The 23,248-nt window shown below is 56.1% G+C and overlaps 1 protein-coding gene across 1 annotated transcript in view; it reads left to right on the forward strand.

Annotated features, from left to right (window-relative positions):
- The window catches only part of MAN1C1 (mannosidase alpha class 1C member 1), a gene marked incomplete at both ends in the record, with an annotated part of 119,484 nt that extends 96,486 nt beyond the window's left edge, over window positions 1-22,998 (forward strand). Inside the window, 7 exons of the mRNA XM_084242728.1 lie at window positions 4,759-4,885; window positions 7,614-7,707; window positions 11,823-11,938; window positions 18,030-18,249; window positions 20,535-20,707; window positions 21,858-21,973; window positions 22,872-22,998. Coding sequence (XP_084098854.1) covers window positions 4,759-4,885; window positions 7,614-7,707; window positions 11,823-11,938; window positions 18,030-18,249; window positions 20,535-20,707; window positions 21,858-21,973; window positions 22,872-22,998 — 973 coding nt within the window. The remainder of the gene's footprint in view (window positions 1-4,758; window positions 4,886-7,613; window positions 7,708-11,822; window positions 11,939-18,029; window positions 18,250-20,534; window positions 20,708-21,857; window positions 21,974-22,871) is intronic.
- Between the last annotated feature and the right edge of the window lie 250 nt (window positions 22,999-23,248).

Consider the following 23,248-nt stretch of genomic DNA (forward strand, 5'->3'; position numbering starts at 1 on the left):
TTCAGCCGGCAGCCCTGCTGCCCGAACATGACCCCTGGGGATGTGGCCCTGTCCTCAGGCATCCAGCGCTCCCTCGGGCCCTCCTGCAACCCCTAGCTGTCTCCTGAAGTGGTGACTTTTTTTGGGGCTCTCAATCTACAGTAGCCTCAGTCACTGCCTGGGAGGGAAGGAAGATGCTGGAGATGGGGAGGCAGGGCCCACAGCTCTCCCGCTGTCCTTATGTCAGCCTCTCTTGCTTCTCCACCCCTTTTTGGGCCTGGCAAGGAAGAAAAGATGGCCAGACAATCCTCCCTGACATTGCGACAGTGTCGTCTGTGCTCACAAAGCATGCCTGGGTTGTGAGCGCACTGAAATCTCAGGCCGCTGGAACGCTGTGCTCAGTGCTGGAGCTGCTCCTAAGAGCTGGGCCCTCCGCTTTCTGCTCAGATTCCTTCTAAATGCTGGTCCTAGAGACGCACGCCCAACTTCCACAGAGCAGACACGAACACGCTGTCTTTCTGGCTCCCTCTCCCAGGTCCAGCTTCCCAGACCGCACCATCCAGGGCCTGAGACCAGACCTTAGCCAGGTGTCCCTGCTCCTCTCTGCCTGGCACTGGCTGCCCAATCCCCGCAAGCCACGAGCTGATCACCTGGCTTACCTGTGTCCCTCAGAGCCCAGACTCGATCCCACATAGACTGGCATTTCTGGTTAAGAAAGCACGTTTATTTTTAGGCTGGTGCATGCTGCCAGAGCTGTATACATATGTATGCATATGCATATTTCCTTTCATTTTCTGGGTAAGAGAATCTATTGCTAAAAATGCCTCCCTGTTCCACCAGGGGAGAATGTCAGGGATGCATGGGCCCGGGGAGTACTGAATTCACTGTTTGGAGAGCACCTCCTGGTGGGAGGAGTCAGGCCGCTCTGCCCCGCTGCTCCAGGCAGAGCTCACTGTGGGCAGTTGTGAGGGGAAGGGCGACCATGAGCCCAGCAGGGAGAGCAGAGAGCCAGGCTGTGCCCCAGGACCTTCAAGGGAGTGAAGGCTGCTCCCTCTCCCTGATGGGAGATGTGTCTGTGCAGGCAGAGACTGTGAGGAGAGGCAGAGGCAGGGGGAGCAGTGACCTGTGACCCGCAGGGACCCTGGGACAGTGGCAATGGCCAGCGACCTCAGCCCTTGAATCCATCACATGCACCCTGATGCTGCCATTCAAGCACAAAGGCTCAGCCCCACAGACCAGCCTCGTCACAGCTCTGCTCCAATACACAGGTGTGGGATTATAGACCACATCCCTGCCACACACCCATACACATGTCTTAATCACTGCTAACACTTACTGACCCTTTGCTGTGTGCCTGGCACAATGGGAGCATGACACTGTTCTCTCTTTTCAACCTCATGAACCGCATTCTACCAGTGAGGCTCAGAGAGGTGAAGTAAGTTACCCAAGGTCACACAGCAGCAAAGTAAAGTAAGAATTAGAATCCAGGTTTGTCTGACTCTACAGCTAATGATTACTGCATACACAGGAGTATACATTTAGGTACACACGCACATAGAAGCTCCTGCCTCACCAGGGAGGGACACTGTGGAGCAGCCCCTCAAGCCCAGAGAAAAGCACAAAGCTGCTGGGCCATTGCAGCCTTAAAAGGCTGGAAGGGAGTGGAAGGCAGTTTCCATTAGCCTGTTCATTGCGGGTCTGTGGTCTCTGGATGCTACCAGAGCAGATGTATTTGGGGCCCAAGGGACCCGGGATCTGGATTCAGGTCTACAACTCTTATCACTTTCTGTGTGACCTTGGAAAAGTGTCTCCTCCTTTCTGAACTTGTGTATTCTGAGCTGTGAAATAAGGGTCATAGTATCTACCTGACATTGTTTGTGACAGTAAAATAAGATATCACAGCTGCCTGGCACATAGGAGGAACTTAGTAACTCTAACAAAGATATATAATTTACATGTGCATAATTACACAGTGATAAAAATGATAGTAATTACATGTATAATTTATACCTCACAGTAATTTCATCAGCTGTGGGTAATATCATTTAATGGATGAGGAAACTGAGGTCTAGAAAAATTAACCAACCTGGGCCTCCCTGGTGCTGCAGGGGTTAAAGTCTCAGTGCTCTCAAGCTATTGCCAGCCACTGCAGCCTGAGTTTGATCCCAGCCAGGGAGATACCCACATGGTGCAGCAGACCTCTCCAGTCTCGCCCGCTCCTACTCTCAGCAGTGTATTTCAGTAGATGTGCCTGTTCTACTCCCCACTCTGTCTCTAGTGAATCCTCTCACCGCTCCCCTCCCTGCACCTCTGGCCTGTACCCCAGTTCTTGTATGCATAAAAAAATAAATCTTTTTAAAAAAATTAACCAACCTGCCAGGGGTCCCCCAGCCAGGGAAGCCAGCACTGGAGCCAGGAGGAGGGCAGGAAGGCGCCTAGCCAGCCACCCACCTCTGTCCAGGACTGGCTCCCCGGCTGCCAGGGCAGCTCCCCCGTGGGATACCCACCTGGGAGGGTGAGCATTAGAGGAGCGACAGGAGTGGTTCATGTAGAGAGAACAAGAACAAAAGACAGTGGGGTGACTGGTGGCTTTTTCCCTTTGAATTTCCCTGTGAGGGCAGAAAGCATCAATTATTCAGGAAGCCCTTGGTGGGTACTGTTGGCTCCCACTGGGATCACAAGCTGGAGAGAAGTCTCTCCTGGCCTAGGGGGAGGAGACAGAGAGGGGCAGCTCCCCTCCCCTCTGGATGCAGGAGGGGTGGCTGGGGCTGGTGGGAGACCCCTTAGGAAAGTGCCCTCTGAGCATGCAGCTCTCACCCCTTCCAGGTTGGGTGAAGCAACAACTCGCTTCACTCCCTCATCCTCACTTTCCTCCTTTGCATATTGGGATTAATGATCCTTTAAATAAAATAATGATTCAAACAGTTTGCCCCAGTGCCCAGTGTACTGGAGCGGCTCAGCAAACAGAGCTGTTTTATTTCTCATCCAGGAGCTAAGTTTCCCCTCCGGCCGCCCCTCTCCCCAGCCCCCTGCCCCAACGTAGGTGATTCCCAAGGAAGTGGAGACAGGAAGAAACGGCCAGTGCTCATCTCTCTGTTTATTGATGCGCTCTGCCCTCAAAGACCCCAGAACTCGAGTCCTCCAACTGCTTCTGGAAACTAGGAGAGTGATGAGTCTTTCCCAGAAACCACAGTCAGGCCCAAGAATGGAGTTTGAGAGGAGAAGGGCAGCTTTGGGGAAGACCAAGCCCGACCCCGGAAAAAGCTATGGCCTGCAGGTGGCCAACTGTGGCCTCTCCCCCGTGCCTGCCATCCTATGTCTTGTCCCTGGGAGACAGTAGGACAAAGACTGGTTCCCTGAGAACCAGCGTTATCTGAGCAAGGAAGCAGAGGGGCGCCCCAGACACCCCGCAGGGCCAGTGCCCACAGCTTGCCCCATGCTACCGCACCACAGAGCCCCTGTGGTTGGGGGTGGGGGGACGTTCACCTCTCCTTACTCTGGCCCCACCCCAGCCCCTGTAACCTCCCTGCAGGGGGAGGTTGACCCCTGTCCCCCTGGTTATCCTAAAAGCCATCTTGCTACATACAAGGTGACTGAGGCACAGGGAGAGGAAGCAGCTTGCCCAAGGGACCCCCCATTCTAGAGGCTGGGACATTACATCCTTACCCCGTTTGATGGATACAGGAACTAAGGTGCACAAAAAGGACGTGGTTTGCCCACAGCCTCTCAGCTGACAAGCTTGAACCCGTGCCTCCCGGCTACACACCCCAGGGAGATTTCAAGGGAAGCACTAGAAAGGCGGTGTCCTTGCTATTATTGTGTAATGCAAAGAGGCAGGCTGCACGTGGCTAGGACAAGCCCTGGCAGCAGACCAGCTTGGAATCCCAGCAGGTCCTCTCCCTGTGTGATCTTGGGGGGGTGATGGGGTGTTGTCACTGCCCTGGGCCTTGTTTCCTGCCTTGTAAAATGGGCGCATGGCAGGATTAACCTGCTTCTGCACATAGTAAGAAACACCCAGTACATGGAAGTGGTTGCTGGCAGACCTGCTGGTGTCCCGAACTTGACTTCCTCTATTGTGTTCATGAGTTAGCAGGTGAGGAGACCTTGGCTGCTCTTATTCCTAACCTCAGGCTACCCAGGGTCCCGCAGCTCCGGGGTGTGGTCAGACCAGGGCTGCCTGCCCATCAGCGGTAGGTCCGTGAAATTCCAGGTGGGGGGGTCATTGTGTGTCCTTGGGCATCACTGGCGGTGTGGGGCAAGGGGAAGGGTGTGGGGCAAGGGGAAGGGCCAAGTGGGGTACCTGCTTTCCACCTGTCCTAGTGGAGACCCCCCCCAGCTTGGGTTCACCTCCACATGCAGGACCATCGATTGTGAGCGCCTGGGTGATCCTCAGCCAGAGGGAAGAAATAGATTCTGTGGGGGCCTTTGTGGGCCTGACAGCATGATCAATCCCACCCTTAAATTCAGCACAGCACACGGGCCAGTTCGGGGCTCGCAGCTGTACAGGAGGTGCTTGGTGATCGAAACAAAGAATGCTGCAAGTCAGACAGGGGCCAGTGACCTGCAGCCAGTCGCCGCCTCTCACTGACCTCTGATCCCATCAGCAGAAGGGGGCTCTGATCTTACTGACCCCCAGAGGGGTGAGCAAAAGTTCTAGGGTGAGCCCTCATACACGCCTGGAACGTAGTAGCAGCTCCCACACGCACAACATGGTGGCTGTTACTCCTGGCAGGGGAGCGGCCCTGCAGCAGGAGTAAGGAGGTTGTTCTGTCTTTTCAGCGGCTCCAACAGGAGCTGGGGCTGGGCCATGGCGGGGAGCAGCAGCATCCTGGCGGAGTTTGGGTCCCTGCACTTGGAGTTCTTACACCTCACTGAACTCTCTGGCAACCAGATCTTCGCTGAAAAGGCAAGTCTCACCTGCTCCCTCTTCTCCCCACAGGAGGGTTTGCACACAGCGAGACCAGCAGGAGGGTGGGTGGCGACCCAGGAGGCTTGGAACCCCTGCTGGTAGAGCAAATAGTCACTTGTGGGTGCAACTTGTACCCTTTGCCAGGTGGCAGGAAAGGTGCATGCCAGGGGTAATTGAGAGTCAACAGAGGCAGGCAAGGAGGCAGGGCTGCCGCAGGGATGACCCCGCCAGGTCACGTCAGCTCGTGGCACCACACGTGTGAGGTCCTGAGAAAGGGCAGCTGAGATCTGGGGCCCAGCTCGAGAGGCAGGAGTTGGCTACTCGGTGCCCAAGTCCCCTTTCCGGAGGCATTTCACTTATCTGTGGGAGATCTGCCTGCCTTTCCTTTCCAGATGTCCCTTGGCTCTTGCTGTCAGTGCTGGCAGAGCTAGTTCACTCACCGGCAGAGGCTCTCGTCTGTTCCCCTGGCTGTTACTGGGCTGGCTAAGGCCACAGGGTAGGAGTGATGGCATCAAGGCCACCATCCATCCCGACAGCTGTCCGTGGAGACTCTCAGCAGGAGTGGCTCCTCCATGATACAGGCCCAGGAGCCCCGTGTCCAGAAGTGTCTCCACAGGTCGAAGCCTGAGACACTCAGGCCCCACCAGCCATCACCCCTTCCCCAGCCAGCCTCAGGAGATGCAGGCCTGCCCTCCAAGACCTCTGGAAGGACCCTTTGAGGTCCCCACTCCTGAAGCCTTCCCTCCCCCCTCCCCAAACTCTCCCCAAGAATGTTGGCTGTTAGAGTGGAGATCATGGATTCCCAGTGGCTCCCCGTCTCAGGTCAGTCCGCGGCCTCGAAGCATCACCTGGCACAGATTTCTGCATATCACCCGAGCCCAGGAACCTACATTTTTAATAAGCATGTGCTTTTTTGCTGCCCAGCTGAGGACCACTGCCTCCTCAGTGTGGGGATCCACCCCATGTTCTAAAGAAGCTCAGGAAGAGCTTGCACTCCCTGATCACTCTAGTGGCCCGAGGCTCGCTGCCGCCCTTAGCAGCCTGCCCAGCAGGCCTTCCAAAGCTGCTGCCTTATACTGAGGGGGCTCTGCCTGCCTCCCCAACCTTGGAAGCTCTCCCCCACCCCCACCCCAGCCTCCCGACTCCATTGCTCTTGAGACAAACTTCTCTAGAAGACTGGCTGGCTCAGGATGGCCAGGTAAAACTGCCTTTGTCTCACTGGACAGAGTTCACTTTAGGCTCCTGGGTAGTCTGGAGATGCTGACTCCTAACGCCTGAGCAACTACTAAGTGCTGGATGCACTCTCAACAAACCTCAGAGGTCGGTCTTTCTGTTACTCCCATTTTACAGGCAGAAACTAAGATCTAGAGAGGCAAGCACTGGTCCTGGTCCTGGGCCATTCGGCAGGTCAGTGACACATGACTTCTGGTCTGAAACCCAGGGCTCCTGCAAGGCCAGAGTGAGCAGCAGGCTTCAGACGTTTCTCTGGAGTCCATCCGTCTCTCTGTCTCTCTCTACATTTACATTCTCCAGCTATTTTCATGCCCCAATCATGCCTCCCGCAGAGGCGATTATTGGCAGTCAACAAATTGGCCCAAATTCCAGAAGCTCCCGCACCCTGCAGGGGAGCTAATTTAGCCTGCTTCACTGCTCACCACCAGGACAGCAGAGAATAACTCAGGTACAAGCACATTCCTGTCCCCCATAATGGACTCCGTTAACATAAATGGATATGAAATCTGATGTGGCAAAGCGAAGTGCTGTCCCTGAAAGAAGGTCTGCAGCTAAAAGGCGCTCTCCGCTCCTCGCAGGGCAGATAAATCTCTGAGCTTGATACAGCACCGTCCCTGAGGGCCTTTCTTGCCCCGGGATTCAGTCGTGGGAGGATTTTGTGTACTGACGGAGAACAGACCCTGATGGGTAAAAACTTCCTAAATCCGCTTCTCATACCCTGAAGCCCCAAGGATTGCAAATCCAGCTGCTTCTGGCTGCAGCCTGGGGCGGCCTCTGCTATTCACAGCTCCCGGTCCCCACTGATGTGATCCGTGTTGGCCTTCGGGGCTGCAGCATGAAGTCGCACAGTCCTGACTCCAGTCCTGGCCCTGCCGCTTACCCACTGGATGACCACGGGCAGGTCACCAAACCTCTCTGAGATGTAGGCTTCTCTTCTGTCGATCTGAAATAATCCCTGTAAAATGTTAGGAGAATTAGAGACACCGTACGTCACTGGTTTGGCTTGGAGGAACTGAGAGATGTCAATAGCTATGCAGCAATAGTAGTTGTTGTTACTAGTCTCTTGAGATGCCTGTTAGGGCGGGAGTCTGCGGAGCCCAGGCCTCGCCTCTGGAATGTTCCTATAGGATCCGATAAAACACGCTAGGTTGAACCATATGAAATTGCCAGTATTCCATCTCTCGTCTATTAAAAGGGCAGTTTCACCTGACACCTGGTGATACGTGTATGAACCCCCCTCCTAAAAAGACCCACCCTCAAAATGACATGCAGCAAGGAAGGGGTGAGGTGAGGGTGGGCGGGGCAGAGGTGGTGAGATGCCAGCCCTGCGGTGTGCACAGGGGCACAGCCACCTCCCGCCTCCGGCTGGAACCTGCTGGTGGCAATGCCGTCGCCCTTCCCGCCGCTCTGGAATGTTCTCCCCCATCCTCCGTGGGCGGGGAGCAGGCTTCTTCAGGAAACTAAAGTGCCCCTGGTGTCCATCTCTTGTCAGGTCAGGAACATCCGAAAGGTCCTCAGGAAGATCGACAAGCCATTCGGCCTCTACCCCAACTTCCTCAGCCCTGTGAGCGGGAACTGGATGCAGCGTGAGTACAGAGGCGCCCTGCCAGCCTCCCAGCCCTCCCTGCACTCAGCCAGCGGCGAGTGACCTTCAGCAGAGCCACATGCAGGCTCCGCTTGGTGCTCCTGGAGGCTGCCGCCAGCCAGGGACTGCGGGGGGTTTTCATGATGAAGTCGCCGTGGCGTCTGCTGGCAGCCGCCATCCAGTGAAGCCCTGCCCGGGCTGCCCCCACGGCCCCTCCAGCCGCCATCCTGGCTGCAGCCCTCATCCCCCTCAGGCCCACCAAGGCCTCCCTGGATAGAACCGTTGACACGGAAACTGGCTCCAGGAAAGGTCTCGTTTCCTCTCCCAGCCCCTTTGCACTGGTTCTCACCTCCAGCATTTTTTCAATCTTAAGCAGAGCCTAGTGCACAGTATAAAAAAATCACATACCCCTGCTGGTGTCTGACACCTACAAGGCTAGTCCCAGGATGGCCTGCTGTTCACTTAGAGGCTTGTCCTCAACCAGATGGTTGATGGTCACCCGTGAGCCCTCATTCACAGCCCCCACCCCCACCCACCGAAACAGGATGCTGCCGAGAAACAGGCTTGTCCTTCCGACCCCCCAGCCTCGTGAGCCACACGTCCACGAGACCCAGAGAACTCCACCCAGGAATTTTCCCCAGCACTGATCTCACTCCCAAGTGACCTGCAAAAACCGCTTATAGAAATGCAAAGTATTTTTAGCCAAATCCAAAAGTGTGGGGAGAAAATGAAGGCTTGAATTATAGATTATGACCACAGGAAGAGACGGCAGTGACTGTTCCTGCTTTTAATTGCCAGGCCTGACGGGGTGGAGATGGACTGCTCTGCCGCTGGCCCTGCTGCTCCAGGACAATGCAGCAAAAGCCATAAAGAAAGGGAGGGGTGTGGCTTCCCAGCCTGAGCAGCTCCCTTGGCAAATTACAGGGGAGCCCCCCACCGAGAAGCATAATTTTCTTCTCAGGCTTTACCGGTCGCAGGTCTGGGCAGAGGCAGTCACATATGGAAAATTGTTTCATATTAATAAAATATGAGTCTGAGAGGAGGGAAGTTTATAAAGCCCTGCTCGTCTGGGCGCCTGCCCGCCTCCTCCCTGGCTTTGGGGCCTGGGGTCAGCTCAGGTTTTCTCTGTTTTTCACGGGGATTCTTGGTGATTGTGTGTTTTTCCAGTGGACGATAACATTACCAACTGGCATAAGCTGTGTCTTCACATTATTTTCTGTGTTTAACCCATTTGCAACCACAGAAATTGCAGCTTAGAAAGGAGGGTGAATTGGGCTGCAGTCCAGTCCCCTAGGCCTTGCTCTTGCCTGAGCTCAGGGCACCAGAGGAGGGAGGCAGAACCCTCCTGCCACTGGGACCCATACCCAGGATAAGTCCACAGGCTCTGGCTGGCACCAAGTGCAGATGAGAGCGACCAAGCAGAGTCACCAGAGCTCAGGGAGCTGCCAACCCTTGGGGTGGCTTGTCCTCTGCGTCCACGGCCTGAGTCCCACTCTCCTCAATAGGAGGGACATGGCGAGGCCAGATTCTCCCAGTGGGTATGGAAAAGCGAGTGCTGGCAGCCCAGCTGGCAGCCTCTCGGAGCTCCAGGCTCACTTCCCGCGGGCAGTTCGCAGGCTGTCGGCCGCCGTCCCTCTGCCAGGATGAGGATGGTGAGAATGTTGAGGGGGCAGAAAGCAGCAGGACCCAGTGCTGTTCTAGGGCCCATGGGACCAACATGTGCTCCCTCCTTGCAGCTGATGGAGCAGGAGACTGAGGCCCAGAGGGGGACGCGACCTGAGTTAACAGCAGATCCACCTCTTCTGACTCCTACTCCTTCTCCCTGGTGTGGGGAGGACACACACACACGCACATGCACACGCACACTCGTGCACATACATGCACACATGCTACAAAGTAGTGGGACCTCAAATGAGAATCACCCACTTTAATTGAGGCTCCTGAGGGACTCGACACTTTCCCCAGGAGGGTGTCATGTCTCAAACCCTCGTGGAATTCCTGGTGACCTGGGGTCCCCCTCCTGCACACACCTGCCAAGTGACGCCCTCGACAGGACTGGCCATGCCCCCCACGCACACACACACTCTACAGTCACATGAAGTCCAGACTAGCTGGCCTGGTATTCAGGGCCCTTCCCAATTCAGGGCCTGGTATTCAGGGCTCAAACCTTCCTCTCGCTGACTCAGGATGTTCTGGGCGTCTCTAGGTGCCATGCAGGTCCTGGTATAAAATGTAAATCATACACAGCCACTCCCTGCACAGAGCCCGACGCGGGGGTGGGGCAGGCCGCACACACGCTTAGAGCTCAGCACTGGAGCGCCAGGTGCCAATAAGGAGGCACAAGACCCTGGGGAGGGGCGCTGGCGAGATGCTGCACATGCCTGTTTCACCTTCTCCCCCGCGGCACCTATGGGGCAAGGCTGTAGCCAACTTAGCAGAGCACTGAGGAAGAAGGCCCTTCTGAGAACTCGGCTGCAAGGCCGAGGGAACAGCGGGAAAGCCTGGCCAGGGCAGGACGTGAGTGTAGAGGTGACAGTGCCCAGCTGCAGGCCTGCGTGCCAGGGCCCCTCTGTGGGCTCTGAGCTGTAGGAGAACACTCCATGGAGCCTGACCCAGTCTGCCCTCCAGCCTCCCCCCTCCACCGTGAGCGGGCACATCCCCTCCCCTCCCACCCCTGCACCAGCCGTGGACATGCCAGAGACGTGCTAGGTCCAGCACACCCCTGCCCCTCCCTTTGCACTCAACCAAGCTGTGCCCTCCACCCAGGAGGAGGGGGGCCAAGCACGCGGGGTCTTTCCTCCCTCTTCACACAGCCAGGTCCAGCCCCCGCTGACCCCCTGACTCTGCTCACACTCTGGTCTGTTCCAAGAGCCGGTTCTCTCCCCAAACCTTTGCTGGGCCAGGATTTGTTTAGGGAGGGGCCTGGGGGAAGCTGGGGGTGCTAGCTTACCACATGGTCTTCTCTCAGGCCCCTTTCCTGGTCCCCATCTGTCTCTCCCCCCTGATTCTTGGTTCCCCTCTGTCCCCCTTTCTTCCTCTGTCCATCTTTGCTTTCATCCCTGGTTGTGTGAAGCGTCACAACGAGAGGACTCAGCCAGCTCGACGGCCCTGCACGAGCTGTTTGCTCACTCAGTTTTCCCATCTGGGAAGTGGGATTGACATGTTCACCTTCCGGGGTACTTGGGGAGATTGTTATAAATAACAGAGGCAGGCTTTCAGCCCACAGTAGAGCTTGACAACTGGTAACTATTGACAGATTCTCGCTCCCTTTCCTCAGCCATTTCCCTCTCCCCTTCTCTCTTTCTGGCCCCCCTTTCTGCAGAAGGGCAGCCCCAACCCTGCCTCCTCCTCTGACCTCCCTCTCCCTGTCTCTGTTCCTAAATGAATCATAACAGGGAGCTGAAGTTTGCTCTTTGTTACATCTATTAAGTGCCTTTGTGTTCCTTGTTAATTTTTAAAGCACGTGAGGAAGTATTTGCCGTGTCTGGCTTCTGTGCGCCCCTCTAGCTGCCCACCCCTTGCTCCCGGGACTGCCCTGGGCAGAGACCCCTCCTCATCCAGCCCCAGCCCGAGGCCCTGCCCCGTGGGGCCACACAGGCCTGAGAAGGGGCCTTCAAATGCAATTTTTCCCTCCCCCTGCTTCTTTGAACTCCATTTATCCCAATTTGCTAAATTTATACTCCGTTTTCCAGGCGACTCTGGGCTCTGACGACTGAATTAAGCCTCTCCTTCCTCCTTTCTGTGGCCTTTTATGAACCTGCCCAGCATTAATTACCATGTTTGTCACTGGGTAATAAAAATCTCTGAACCCCCTGCCACCAGATTATCTTTTTAAAGAAATGCAACTCATTTACTGTTAATAACCAGCAGCCCTGCTGTCCTCAACCTGCAGAAGCTGAGGGATTTATGGTGCCAGGTGGCCGGGCACCCTGGCACAGGGCATTCAAGCTCAAGACTGCCCTGGTCCTCCCTGTGAGGGTGTGGAGGCTGCTGATGAAACTCCCGCTCCCCGCCTGCCCGCCCACCAGAGGCCCCTGGGCCAGCGGCCAGCAAGCTGTCAGACCCCAGCAGGCCCATCACAGGGAGACAACCACCCTGTCCTCTTTCTCCTCACAGACCACGTCTCTATTGGAGGACTCGGGGACAGTTTTTATGAATATTTGATCAAATCCTGGCTGATGTCGGCCAAGACAGATATGGAGGCTAAAGATATGTACTACGAAGCCTTGGAGGTAAGTCAGCACCGGCTTAACTTCTTCGTGGGCAGTTGGTCTTCCCCATGGGCTCCTGACAGGCCCCAAGTGCTGCTGTCCCCACGGAGAGCCGGCTGGCAGTCCCTTCCCTTCCCTGGCCATCGCTGCACATGCCCTGACTGGTGACTTCTCCAACAGCTTGAATTTAGGGCTGAGTTAGCATTCAGGTTTTACAGCATAACCAAGGTAAAGGAGGTGAAGGCACTGACTTGAGGCCTCACGGGAAGCTGCAGCCAGTCTGTTTGGAACCAGTGTCTGTGCTGCAGTTGGTGTGTCCGAGCCCAGAATGCACCCAGGCAGGGGCCTGGAGAGGCAGACAAAGCAAGACCATCAGCACACCCACGCTGGGAGGGGCCTCCCTCAGTGGAGCATCCAGTTCTGCTTCTTCTCTTTTGGAAACCAAGACTCGGAGAGGGGAAGGCACTTACTCAGTGCCACACAGCACAAAACTGGCAGAGCTGGAGCTGCAGTCAACCCAGCATTACCTCGTCAGAGCAGGGAATAGCGAGGAATGGTAGACTGAGATGAGTCCCTCCAAAGAGGGGAGACTTTAGGACAGAAGGGGCATTCAGGTAACCCGAGCTATTGGGAAGGGAGTTATGGAATCCCAGGGTTCACCCATAGAACCCAACAAATCAATGGCTCCAGGCAGGCTCTGGGTTTCAGTGTCCCCCAAAAGTAACCTGAGCAGGTTGGATCTACTCTGATGCCACCTTGGTCTAAGCTAACACCTGTGTACCCTAAAAGACATCTTGCGGGTCCCCGACCCACCCCTATGAGTCAGTTTTCCACATAGCAGCCAGAAGAGCTGGAAAGGCATGCCCGTCCCCTCACCTGCTCCCCTGAGCACTTGGAATAAGCCAGACCTTTAGGTTGCAGACCTGGCTACCTCACCAGGCCCCTGCCCAGGTGTTCTCTGGGCTTGGACACATCAACTGAAGCACAGACACGGGTTCTGAGCAGATGGACTGCAGCTTCCCATGAGACCTCGAACCAGTGCCTTCGCCTGCTTGAGGTCTTGCCCTCTAGGTCCCACATGATCCAGGCCTGCCAGTTGCCCAGGTCTCTCCCTTTGCTCTCTCAGTTCTGGGCCAGACTCCCTCGGACCCACAGACTCATTCTGACCGCAGGGTTTTTTACGTGTTCTTCCCTCTCCGTAGAATACCTTTCAAATGTCTGGGCCCCACTTATTAGTCAACTCAAATGTCACTGAAATTAGCCTTTCCCAGCCTCTCTGTCACATACCCCAAACTTATTCTCTTCTTCACCTTCAGCAGCATCTAAAATTATCATGTGCACATGTTTGTTTACTTGTTCAGTCTCTGTCCTTCCCAAATAGAATGTGAGCAATGTAGGAGCAAGGATCTTGTCTACTCATTAACCCTGTGTGCCTTGATTCTAAAACAGCTCCTGGATTATAGGAGGCATCTAGTGATCACATTGAAAATAAATGCATGAATGCTGGAAGGGAGAAAGAGGGAGGAAGGGAGAAAAAAGGGAGAAAGTAGGGAAGGAAGGCATGGCTGGGTACAAGTTGATAGTGAGGTGGGTGGGTGGATGGACAGGAGGATGCATGGGTGGGTGGGTAGATGAATGTGTGAGCAGCTATGCATGAATGGGTGTGGGCAGTGGGATGGGTGGATGGATGGATGATGAATGGATGATGGAGGGATGGAGGGATGAATGGATGATGGAGGGATGAATGGATGATGGATAGATGATTGATGGATGAATGGATGATGGAGGGATGGAGGGATGGATGGATGATGGAGGGATGGATGATGGATGGATGGATGGATGGATGGATGGATGGATGGATAGATGATGGAGGGATGGATGATGGAGGGATGGATGGATGGATGATGGAGGGATAATGGAGGGATGAATGGATGATGGAGGGATGGATGATGGAGGGATGGATGATGGAGGGATGGATGATGGAGATGGATGGATGGATGGATGGATGATAGAGGGATGGATGATGGAGGGATAATGGAGGGATGAATGGATGATGGATGGATGATGGATAGAAGATTGATGGATGGATGATGGATGAATGGATGACAGATGGAATGATGGATGGATGGATGATGGATGGATGCATAGAGGATGGATGCAATGATGGGTGGATGGATGCATGGAAGAATGATGTCTATGAGCACATGACTCTGGCCAGGAATGGCAGTGTTTAAGGGAAGCACAATGAATCAGGCCTCCAGAAACATAGATGTTTTAAGCTGTGGCCCAAGTATGTTTTCCCTGCCCAGTTCTCTGGCACCAAGACCTGTCATGAAGCAGAAACAGCTCTGAGGACTCCAGTCCCTGTTCAGTCTGGCTCTGCCACCCCAAGCCTTAGCTAAGCTTCGCTGCAGCCAGCCAGCGTCTCTGGCAGAGGCTGGCATTCAGCCAGTGGCCGGGGAGGGCTGCCCAGGAGGCCCTTTCCTCCTTTCTGCCTCCTTGCAGAGTAAACACAAAGTTAACAGCAGCCTGGTTCCCTGCCCTCAGGGCACACTGTAGTTGAGGCTTCAAGGGAAGAAATGGCCATGAATTATTTAAGAAACTGGGAGCTTATGGAAAGCACTTGATTGAACAGGAGAGAACTCAACTCGGCTCCCAGCATTTGATCTCCCCTCTGAAGAGCCTGGAGTGTCTCTGACCCTGGGTAAAGGCTTGGCCTCTGGCAAGTTTGGGGCTTTGAAGAATGTTCTGGTGGTTCTCAGCATTGCAGGCATATAAAAAATCACCTAGGGAGCTGTAAATCCTGAAGCCTGGGCTGCACCCCAAAAAGGCTACATCTGAATCTCTGGAGTAGGGACACAGCAGTAGCCTTGACAGCTGCCTGGGGGTTCAGTGTGCAGGTTAGTCCACTGTTGGGGGAGCGGGGGTGACAGACCAGTGGACACAGAGTCCCAAGCAGTAAGAATAGGGGACTACCTGTCACTGTGTCCTGCAGCAGGCCTGTGTCCTGCAGCAGGCCCCCTCTCACAGATGATGAAAGTGAGGCTCAGTAAGACCCAAGGACACAGTCACGAGTGTCGCAGGGGGGCCAGGGTGCTGACTCAGGTCGAGTGATTCCAGATTCAGTTGCTGCTTCTACTTATAGCACCAGTCGCAGGAGGATCAAAGTCCCCTGAAGAGTGTGCAGATGGGTCTCCAGGGCACAAGGGGGACAGCACTGGGCCATGCGGAGCCAAAGTCTTTGAAAAGCCTCCCAGACATCCCAGAATGAATCCCAGTTTACAGATACGGAAAGGGAGTCTTCCAAAAAGTTGGAATCATATGCCGAGGCCCCCCACCCCTCAAATTGCACGACTGGGATTCACACCCAGGCCTCTGACTCCCCGCTCAGCTCTGTTTATCTCTGGCTATGATTTAAGCCCTTAAATCAGTCGGCGGCCACTGCTGACTTGTATTTTCTCAGGGTTTTAGAAAGCCTTGGTTTTTGGTCTTTACATCTGCTTGTCTCAATTGTTTCTGCAAAGAGAGACTGGTCTGTAATTTCCTCTTTCGCACAATTATTTAGCTTGAGGTTAAGCCCAAATGGGAATAACCTAAGGCACATGGTCTTGAAGGTGCAGATTTCAAGCTACAGCATGAGACTGCGCAAGACCTCCCCAGCCATGCCTGTGCTCTCTGCCAAGTGTTGACAGTGGGTAATGAACCGGGGTTGTTCCTGGGACTAGCCAACCACCCCTCCCTGCACCTGCACACACAGTCATGCAGAAGAGCTGCCATGGACCCAGCTCTGCCCAGGAGCCGGGCCCAGCTTACAACAGCCCCAGCCCCATGGCCGCCCAGCGGCTCTCCAGGCCTCCTCGAGGCTCCTCCCATGTGGCACAGGTGCCCTGGCAGGCCTGGCACCAGAGCTCCCCCATCTGCTGCTCAGTGAGGGTCCCGCAGCCAGCCCACAGCCCAGGCTTGGCAGGAGAGCAAACAGGAAAAAAGCCGTCAAGGAGTACACGTTGTTTTAGCTTCTTCCGTGTGCCCAGCCGGGGGGAATCGGCGCTGACTTCCGCTGTCACATGGCCCTGGGCGCTGGGAGAGAGACAGGCATGGCAGGAGACTGGACTAGCTCCCACAGGCATTCGGAAGGAGGGAGCAGCACTGGAGAAAGGCAGCAGGATGGTGAGTTTAGGTTGGGGTGTCCTCTCCGAGGAGGGGGCCTCCTCCAGGAGCCTGGCTGAGTGCAGGGCAAATCTGGGGCAGGAGCAAGCAGGCGGAGCCCTGGAGGCGGAGAAAGCGCAGCTGTAACAGACAGGTGGCGACCTTCTCGACCTCATTTTGCAAAGCAGGTTCCCTCCCCAGCCTCTTCCTGTCCATGCCCTCAATGTGTTTCATTCAAAATGCTGATCACAGACTGTATGTCCTGTGCATTTGGCTTTGCTGGGAAGTCTGCCCCCTAAGGGGAGCTCCTGGAGGCAGCGTCCAGGCGTGTTCTCAGGGGCTGTGTCCCTTGACCTAGAGGTGCTCATAAAGTATTCGACATGGGGAGGAGAGAGCTGTGTGACGGGCCTGCGTGAGGAGGAGGAGCAGGGACAGACCGGAGAGGAATCATCTGCAGCATTAACTGTGGACCGTCCCTGGGCTGGGAAGTGCGGGTACTGAGCTCTGCAGGGCAGCTCGTGTCTTGCCCACACGCTTTGAGTGGTTTGTGCTCTACCGCATTGAAGCGGGGAGAAACCGAGGCACGGAGAGAACATGGACAAACTGCCCATTGTCACACCGCTTGGAGCTGGTCTGGGTGGAGCTGGAACCCAGCGAGTCTGTGCCGGGAGCCATGTCCATGGCATCAGCTTGAATCGCAGGTCCAGGTCAGGGAGTCCAGAGGCCCTGCTGGGCTTGCACCAGAGGGTGCCCTGAAGCCACAGAAGGTATTAAGCAGACACAAGACTCGGTGTGGTCTGTTACGTACAGAATGCAGAGGGCCCCAAACAGACTGGAGGGCAGGAGTGAGGCACAGGTCTGGCCAGGGCCCCAGGGACCCTAACCCCAGGGCTGGACCTCCCGAGCATCCTGACTCTCTCCACAGCATCACCTCCTGAGGGAGCAGGGGGTCTTGGAGCCCCTTGCCACCGAAAGGAGCAGCCAGTGGGTAATGGCGAGGGCCGTGTTTGGGTGCCTGGGGGTCCTTGTCCCAGTCCAGGTGTGGCTGGGTGTCCTGGGACCAGCCACTCACCCCTGGTCTGTGGAGGGCACAGCAGCCCACGTGCCTGGCTTGTGGGCGCTGAGTGAGAAAGCTGGGACTGGGGTCTTAGGGAGCAGCTCTCCATCTGCGCCTCCTTTCTGAGGATGAGATAAAATAGATGGACCTTCTTCCCCTGAGAATGCACAGACACAGAAGATCACATGAAGCGTTAGGGGTGCTCTGAACCCCCAGAATCCCATTCACAGGCCACCTGGGCTATAGGTTAAGATTTCTAACCGGGCCTCCCCTGGTGGCGCAGGCAGTTGAGCGCAGGGCTGTGAAGCTGTCCACAGCCTCTGCGGCGCCAGTTTGATCCCGGCCGGCCGGCGAGGGTCCCACACGGTGCAGCAGACCTCTCCTGTCTCGCCCGCTGCTCCCCTCAGCAGTGTACTTCGTCAGTCTGCCTGTTCTGTTCCCCACTCTGTCTCTGGTGAATCCTCTCACCCTGCCTCCCGCACTCTGGCCTGTACCCCAGCTCTTCTGTGCATAAATAAATAAATCTTTAAAAAAAGGTTATAAAAAAAGATTTCTAACCGATGATATAATGGAAGATACTTTTTTAAGATTAAAAATAATTCTTTTGAATATAGATATAAAACGCTCTATGAAAACATACCCTGGGGGCTTGCCCTGCCTGTGTCTAGGTGCCCAGGGTGCACCAGGCCTGGCTGAGCAAGCAGCAGACCTCCCCTCCCCCGCCAGCCCCAGCAGGGCCTGCCCCAGCAGGGCCTGCCCCAGTGAGGTCACTGGGCCTCCTGTGCCTGGGAGGGACTCGCTGAGCTGCGTTGGCTGCTGTCTCCAGGACATTCATTTTCCTTCCTCTCCCCACCCCATTCTCTACCCTCCCTGCCTCTTCTCCCTGCCCATTTCTCCCCTTACTCCTAGGCAATAGAGACCCACTTGCTGAATGTCTCTCCGGGGGGACTGACCTACATCGCTGAGTGGCGAGGGGGGATTCTGGACCACAAGATGGGGCACTTGGCCTGTTTCTCGGGGGGCATGATCTCCCTCGGCGCTGACGACGCCAAGGAAGAAAAGAGGGCCCACTACCGAGAGCTGGCAGCCCAGATCACCAAGACATGCCACGAATCCTACGCCCGCTCAGGTAACCCCCAAGGGAAGGGGCAGCAGGAGAGACTGGGACTAGACTCCAGGGAGCTGGAAAGGCCAGCAGCGCGGCAGTGACTGGAGGAAACGCGTGGTCTTAGGGAGTCTCACCTTAAAGGGATGTGGAATTTAAAGGTGGGTCTTATCTTCTATGCACTGAGATTGCACCTTGAATTCAAGGGAAATCAGTCCTGACATAATGAGCACTTTGCATGTGCCAGGCCCTCAACACATCATCACGGAACCTTCCACCACAGATGAGGAAACTGAGGCTCAGCGGAGACTTGAGCAAGGTCCCACATGAGGGGCACAGAGCAGAGGGTTCTCCAGCCCCTGAGCAGAGACCCTGACTTCCCGAGCCCTACGGACCCTTACTCCCGGGGCACCTACCCTGAATGTACCTCTGCCTGTCCTCCATCCAGGGTGTCTCACCAGCTCCTGGAACTATCCTGTTTATCACACTCCTTGATCCAAGACCCCCAGAAAGCTTGCAAGCTTCTGATCACCCATGCCAGCACTGGTCACAAACCGCCCCCTGCTGGAGTCGGAGGTCCCTGAAAGAACTCCAGCCCACTCCCCGTCACACCCCGGGAGAGTGAGCCGGCCCAGAGTGGGAAAGTGACTTAGCCGAAGTTACTGCCCTCCGAGTAGCTCAGCCAGGGCTGGAAGCCAGGCCTCTGATGCCGCCTCTCCAAACAGCATCTTCTGGAAAAATCACCAGCCCCCCTATAGCCCTAGGGGTGCCTGCTCCTCTGAGTTGTGGGCTCAGTCTTGGTTGGAGGCAAGAACTCAAGATCTACAGCAGAAATCCTGGCTCAAGTACCACTCTGCCTCACCAGTAGGGCGGCCTCTGTTTTCTCATGCATTTCTTGGGTGGGGGTGGGGCCCCACAGAAAGCACTTTGCCAGCCGTCTTCCACCTTCCGCCAACAGCAGGCGAGGTGCCCGTCCGCATCCGTGGGGACCGCGCCTGTGGCCGCCCTGTTGAATGCAGGCCTCCTGGAGCTGTTTTCAGGAAGCCAGTGATTTGCAACGGTCCTAAAACTGGTCTTCAATTCCCCTGAAAGCTCTCTCTGCCAGCGCCATAAACAAACAGGAAATCTCAGGAATAATAAAAAGCTCGCTATTTGTCTGGGACAATCAGCCCAGACCATAAAAGACAGTCCGCTTAATAGAGCATATTGTCCCAGGCAGCCAGCCGGGCTGTGGGGCCGCCGTGCTCGCGCTGCCCTCACCCTGTTAGCAGCTTGGCAGAGGAGGGCTCTCTGATGGTGGGAGTGCCTGCACCCTTTGAGAAGGTGGGAGAGGCCAGGGTTTAGCCGATTCCTCTTCCATGAAGCCCTCCTTGAAAGGATAGGCTGTCTCCCAAAACTCCAGCTCCTGTCTCTCAAGGAAAGGCAACACAGGGCCTCCTGGGAGCCTGAGCCCTATTCGGGGTGCCAGGGGGGTGCATATCAAGACCAGAGCTGGCCCCTCAACTGGCCCAGACAGAACATGTAGGCATGCAAGTGAGGAAGATCTGCCCTAAATTTTGCACCCAGAGAGTAAGATCAGGGTCACATCCCTGCTCAGCCACAACTTGCTGTGCTGCCTTGGGCAAATTATTGAGCCTCTCCGAGTCTCAGTTTCCACATGTGTGAGAGAAGGAGAATCGCATCTATCTTAGCCAAAAATTATTTTTTATGGATTGGAACAATGTATATAAAGCAGCCAGCACAGCCCTTGAAAACACAGCGGTGGCTCCAGAGGGGTGACAGCGTGGCGGCTAGGAAGACGGGCATGGGGACAGACAGACCCGTGTCAACGACGAGACCCACCTGCCAACGGGCACCTTCCCCGCGTCTTGCCTTCATGTCCACCTCAGCAGCCTCCTGACCCGTGGGCTCAGGAGGGCCGGTCCCAGGAGGTGCAAAAAGCCCTAAGAAAGAAGGTCCCGCGGAGAAGCAGCATCCCTTGGCCCAGGGTTGGACCCACCAGTCCCTTTATTAGCCCTTTATTCCCCAAGGGCATTTAAACCCGAAGCCCTCTCTCGGGGAGCTCTGGTAATGTCTTGCAGAGCTTTCTCAAAACACAGTCAGGACACCACCCAAGCCTCTGTCCCCCAGACGCTGACCCGCTAGAGCGTTCATATGGATTCTCAGATTCTGAAGCTGAAAAATTCTTGAGGACTCAAGGGTCTGGCTGAGGCTGGCCACCGGGCCTCCTGATCTCTCCTGGGGCACTGGGTCCTGATAAGCAGGGGGAGGATCTCTGACCCCAGCACTCTGGTTGTTCCTTCCCACAGATACCAAACTGGGGCCTGAGGCCTTCTGGTTTAACTCCGGCAGAGAGGCGGTGGCCACTCAGCTGAGCGAGAGCTACTACATCCTGCGCCCCGAGGTGGTGGAGAGCTACATGTACCTGTGGCGGCAGACCCACGACCCCATCTACAGGGAGTGGGGCTGGGAAGTGGTGATGGTGAGCGCCCCCAGGGAGGCCGCTGGGTAGAGGGATGGCTGTGTAGTGGGTGCCCTTGAGGACCCACAGGGTTCAGAGCCCCCTGGCTCATGTACCAGGAAAAAGATCAGGCCAGATCGACATCTGGCTGATGTTCAGGATGCAGAGGATCGAGGTTGTGTTTACAGAGTTCCCAACTGAGCAGAAACAGCCCAGGACTTGTGAGGAGGGTTCTGAGCACACATAGCCTTTGGGGCCTACCCCTGATGTCAGCACTCTTAGAGGGCCAAAGAAAGGGTGGCAGCCAGGCGGGGTCCAGAGCACCAGTAGCCACTGCTTTCTGACCCCAAACCCCAGATTTCCTCCTAAAACAGACCGGCTGCTAGGCCAGCAACTCATCTCCCTCCTTATCCCAGCCCACACTGTCTCTGGGCTCTGCACCCCCAACGCCCCACCTCCCCCAGCTCTCTTATTCCCAGCCACCAAGTGGAAAATGGTCCTCTTTGGGGTTAATATCAAAAGCAGGTGTGGAGATTCCCGAAAGTTCCTCACACTCCTTGATGGAGGTTGAGTCTTCTCCCCCCACACCTTGGTTCCACTGCTCCCAGGCACAGACTGCCCTGGGATGGCCACACACCCATGCTCAGTGGGGCACAGAGGCTGCTCAGGTTCACTGGCCAGAGTCCCCTAGTTCCCTGAAGTCCCTGGTTCTCGATCTTTGATGGCCAAGTGTTTTGTGCTTCTGGGCCCTGCCCATCTTGAGTAAGTAACAGCTGCATTTATATACAAAAGTCAGGCAGCCCATGGCCCACCACCTCTGGCCCAGGGACCACGGGGAGTCCCTGGGGTGTGAGGTCCCGTCCCCAGTGCCCCCTCCATCCGCCACCCTGGTGAGTCTGTCAGGCCAGTCTAGTTCCCCAAAGGCAAAGAGAAGCTCACACCCCATGAAGGACCTGCTGGGACTGTTCTCGGCCATGGGCCTGTGGAGTCTGGCCCTGGGGCCTGGCAGCTGAACCCCGAAGCACAATTTGGCCTCCTGCTTCCGTGCATTCCAGGGGTCCTCAGCTGAGTGGTTGGGGCCTACCTGTAAGAGAGCCCCTACCCACAGGACAGGCAGGGTCTTGGAGGGCCTCACACCTCCCCAGGCTGAGGCCGCCTGCCTCTGCTTCAGGCCTTGGAGAAATACTGTCGCACAGAAGCCGGTTTCTCTGGGATCCAGGACGTGTACAGCAGCATCCCCAGCCACGACAACAAGCAGCAGACCTTCTTTCTAGCGGAGACTCTAAAGTGAGCAGGGGCTGGGCGGGGGTGCTTTCCAGAGGGCACTCCGGCGTGTCGTGGGGGTGGGGTGGGGTGGGGGTGGGGCGGGCAGGAGCCACAGTCCAGCCTTCACCTGGAGTCAGGTTCTGTCCTCAGGGAAGGGTGCAGGCTCCGTGTCCAGCAGGTTACACCCAGGGGTGAGCCGTGGCGGGGCGAGGGTTTCCACTGAGAGTGAGGCTGTGCCATCTGTGAGCCCTGTTCTTTAACCCGTCTCCTGGGGTTATTCAGTTCTCGAGGTGATGAATGACTACTATTATTATTAATTACTCTCTGAAGAATGGTAATGATTCATCCCTGCTGTTGACTTGCCCTCTGCAGCTTTGCTGCTGTAGTTTCTTCTAGGGTGGAGTGGGACACCCTGCTTCCTTGCTGTCCCCCAAAGCAATCCCCTTGTGCTTTAACCCTTTAGGATGGGCTGGAAGGGTCTGTTCCTTTCAGTAAAAACAAACATACAAGCCTGGTGGGAAGTGAGTTCTGGAGCCTCGAGTCTGTCCTTTTAACGCCCTCACAGCTGCCTGAGAGTAGCGCCTCCCAGGGGACGCATGAGGACCAGCCCGAGAGTTTGGACCCGTGCAGCCGAGGCCGCCCAAAAGAAGGGAGACTCTGGGCCATCCGGGGCCCCACAGTGCTCGCTCCAGGGCCAGGCGGGGATGCACCTGAGTGAAACGGGTGGGGTGTGAGGGCTGGAGTCAGGGTGAACCAGGTCTGTGTGCGGGCGCTCAGTGCTCTCAGCACCCACACACCCCCAGGCCCCGCGCCCTCAGCCACAGGCCCATCCCACAGGTCCTGAGGTTTATTCCCAGCGGGGCCCTGGATCCCAGGCACTGACAGGGTGTGTCTTGCTTCCCCCCTGCCTGGGGCGCAGGTATCTCTATCTTCTGTTCTCTGAAGATGACGTGCTCTCCCTGGAGGACTGGGTCTTCAACACCGAGGCCCACCCGCTCCCGGTGAACCACACGGACAGCTCCGGCACAGCGGGGGGCCGCCTCTGACCTCCTGCCCCGCGGGGTGCCTTGCCTTTTGGGGACCTGGTACTGTTCTCAGAGGCACTGGGAACGCGGGCCCCATCCCAGGCAGCCCGTGGGCAGATGTGCCCGACTAGCAACTTCTTTTCCTCTGTGAGGAGACAGGACTGGAGACGCGGCGATGTCACCCAGGCCCAGACATTCCTTTCTATGGAGAATTTCTATGAAACTCGCTCACTTGCCATTCCAGGGCCGAAGCACCGAAGGTTTGCCTATG

This window comes from Talpa europaea (assembly GCF_964194135.1).
Source record: "Talpa europaea genome assembly, chromosome: 9".
Taxonomy (NCBI): domain Eukaryota; kingdom Metazoa; phylum Chordata; class Mammalia; order Eulipotyphla; family Talpidae; genus Talpa; species Talpa europaea.